General features: G+C 37.5%; 1 protein-coding gene across 1 annotated transcript; it reads right to left on the reverse strand.

The window, feature by feature from the left end:
* Positions 1–249: 249 nt before the first annotated feature.
* Positions 250–1068, reverse strand: Tsp_12986 (hypothetical protein). The gene is made up of 2 exons (XM_003366121.1): positions 459–1068; positions 250–317 (listed from the first exon to the last, which is right to left on the reverse strand). The coding sequence occupies exons 1-2, from the start codon at positions 1066–1068 to the stop codon at positions 250–252; spliced, it is 678 nt and encodes a 225-aa protein (XP_003366169.1).
* Between the last annotated feature and the right edge of the window lie 507 nt (positions 1069–1575).

Consider the following 1575-nt stretch of genomic DNA (forward strand, 5'->3'; position numbering starts at 1 on the left):
GTAAAATTAAGCGGCAAATTGGAGAACTTTTGTTAAACGCAAATATCAATTTTAGTAGAAGTGTAATTATTAATAATGAACCAGGTCAGTAAAACAATTTACTCTGGGGAAATGCACATACCGGAGAAAAACAATGGCCTTTGCGAATTGCTGGCAATTTCGCATTCTACAGGGATTGGTGAAAACTGTGGAATGCATCCTCATCACTGCATCTATATGTGCAGCCTTCTTACTTTTACGTTACCTACTCTACGTTTGTTTTTTACAAATCTCTAATGCCGCATCTTTCGTCGTTGGGATGATACAAGTGCTTCTTGCTGGAAAATTAAACAGCAGTGGATTTTTCCAACTAAAATAGTTATGCAAATGTCTTTGTGAACACGGTTGAGATACTCCTTTTGCATAATCACATTTGAATAACCGCAACTTCAGCTGGTATCGTTCACTTGTACATTTACCTTCAGATGGTTCACTGAGCAGATTCTTCACAGAGAATTGATTGCCGAACTGGAAACATCCCGAATTATCTGGTCTATCTTCAACCCATGAACCTTCTCTATTCTCATGCAATTTGTACATGATCTCACGATCATAAGAAGGTACACATTGCTCTTCAAAGCACCAACTTCTTGGACCACAAGGAGTGCCATCAGGGGGTCTGATTGAGATCGACCTTTTTATGTAACTTATTCCCATTTTATGCGCAAATGAATTCAGCTTCCAAGAGTAAGATTCGCATAAGAATTCTTTGCAGCTGCTGACGTGCATTTTGGGAGAAAATGCACAGTACGAATCAGTGCTAAGTTCATTGCACACTTCGTTTAAATCGACCACTGAATCAATTTTTGCAGATTTCGCTATTAGGGAAAATTTTTTTAAAGCTTTGCCATTCCAACCGCTCTCCAGTAGCAGAAATACTGCAATTCCAACGGTGATCACGAGAATGGTCAGGCCCAGCATAGCACAAGTTACAGTCAGCAGCATGCGCTTTTCAGCTGCATTCTGTTCTACATTCAATTTCGCTTTTCTTGCCGGACCAAGCAACTCATAACGTGGGGGAGTTTCCATTGTCTTTAATTTTTTTCAGCGAATTTCTGAAATTTATTTTCATTCACAATTTCAAATTTTACATTTCCATTCACTGTCTGTTATCAGTATGCAGCATCTCACTCACCTTCAACTAGCTTGTTTCTCTGTCCGTCCGTCCGTCCTCAGTCGACCTGTCGACACTGAATAGAAAACAATCTAAAATTTCCACGATTCCCACTTTTAAAATTGTTTTAATGGGCAATGTTTTAAAGTTAACGCGCGAATTTTAAAATCTAAAGTGAAAAGTTATTTTTTTTTTATTTTTGTCGAAAATTTACTACTAGTTCAGATTCGGTGATTCACTTCCAATGTAATAAGTTTGCATTGTTCGCGTAAATGGAATAATATGACGTTGATATAGTAATGTAATGTGAAGCAATTTTCACTTTTGTTTATGCCACTTGAAACAGATCAGCCGATTTTTTCAGCATTTTCTGTGGGAAAATTTTTCCTTTAACAACAACACACTTTGCAGCATTAACACAA

Source organism: Trichinella spiralis (assembly GCF_000181795.1).
Source record: "Trichinella spiralis strain ISS 195 chromosome Unknown Scfld6519, whole genome shotgun sequence".
Classification (NCBI taxonomy): Eukaryota; Metazoa; Nematoda; class Enoplea; order Trichinellida; family Trichinellidae; genus Trichinella; species Trichinella spiralis.

What these genes read in the sequence shown, in the direction of transcription:
- Tsp_12986 (XM_003366121.1), bottom strand. Translation starts at nt 1,068, where the DNA reads ATGGAAACTCCCCCACGTTATGAGTTGCTTGGTCCGGCAAGAAAAGCG. An exon ending in GCTCAGTGAACCATCTGAAG is followed by an intron (nt 318 to 458) that starts GTAAATGTACAA and finishes TTAATTTTCCAG; the next exon opens with CAAGAAGCACTTGTATCATC.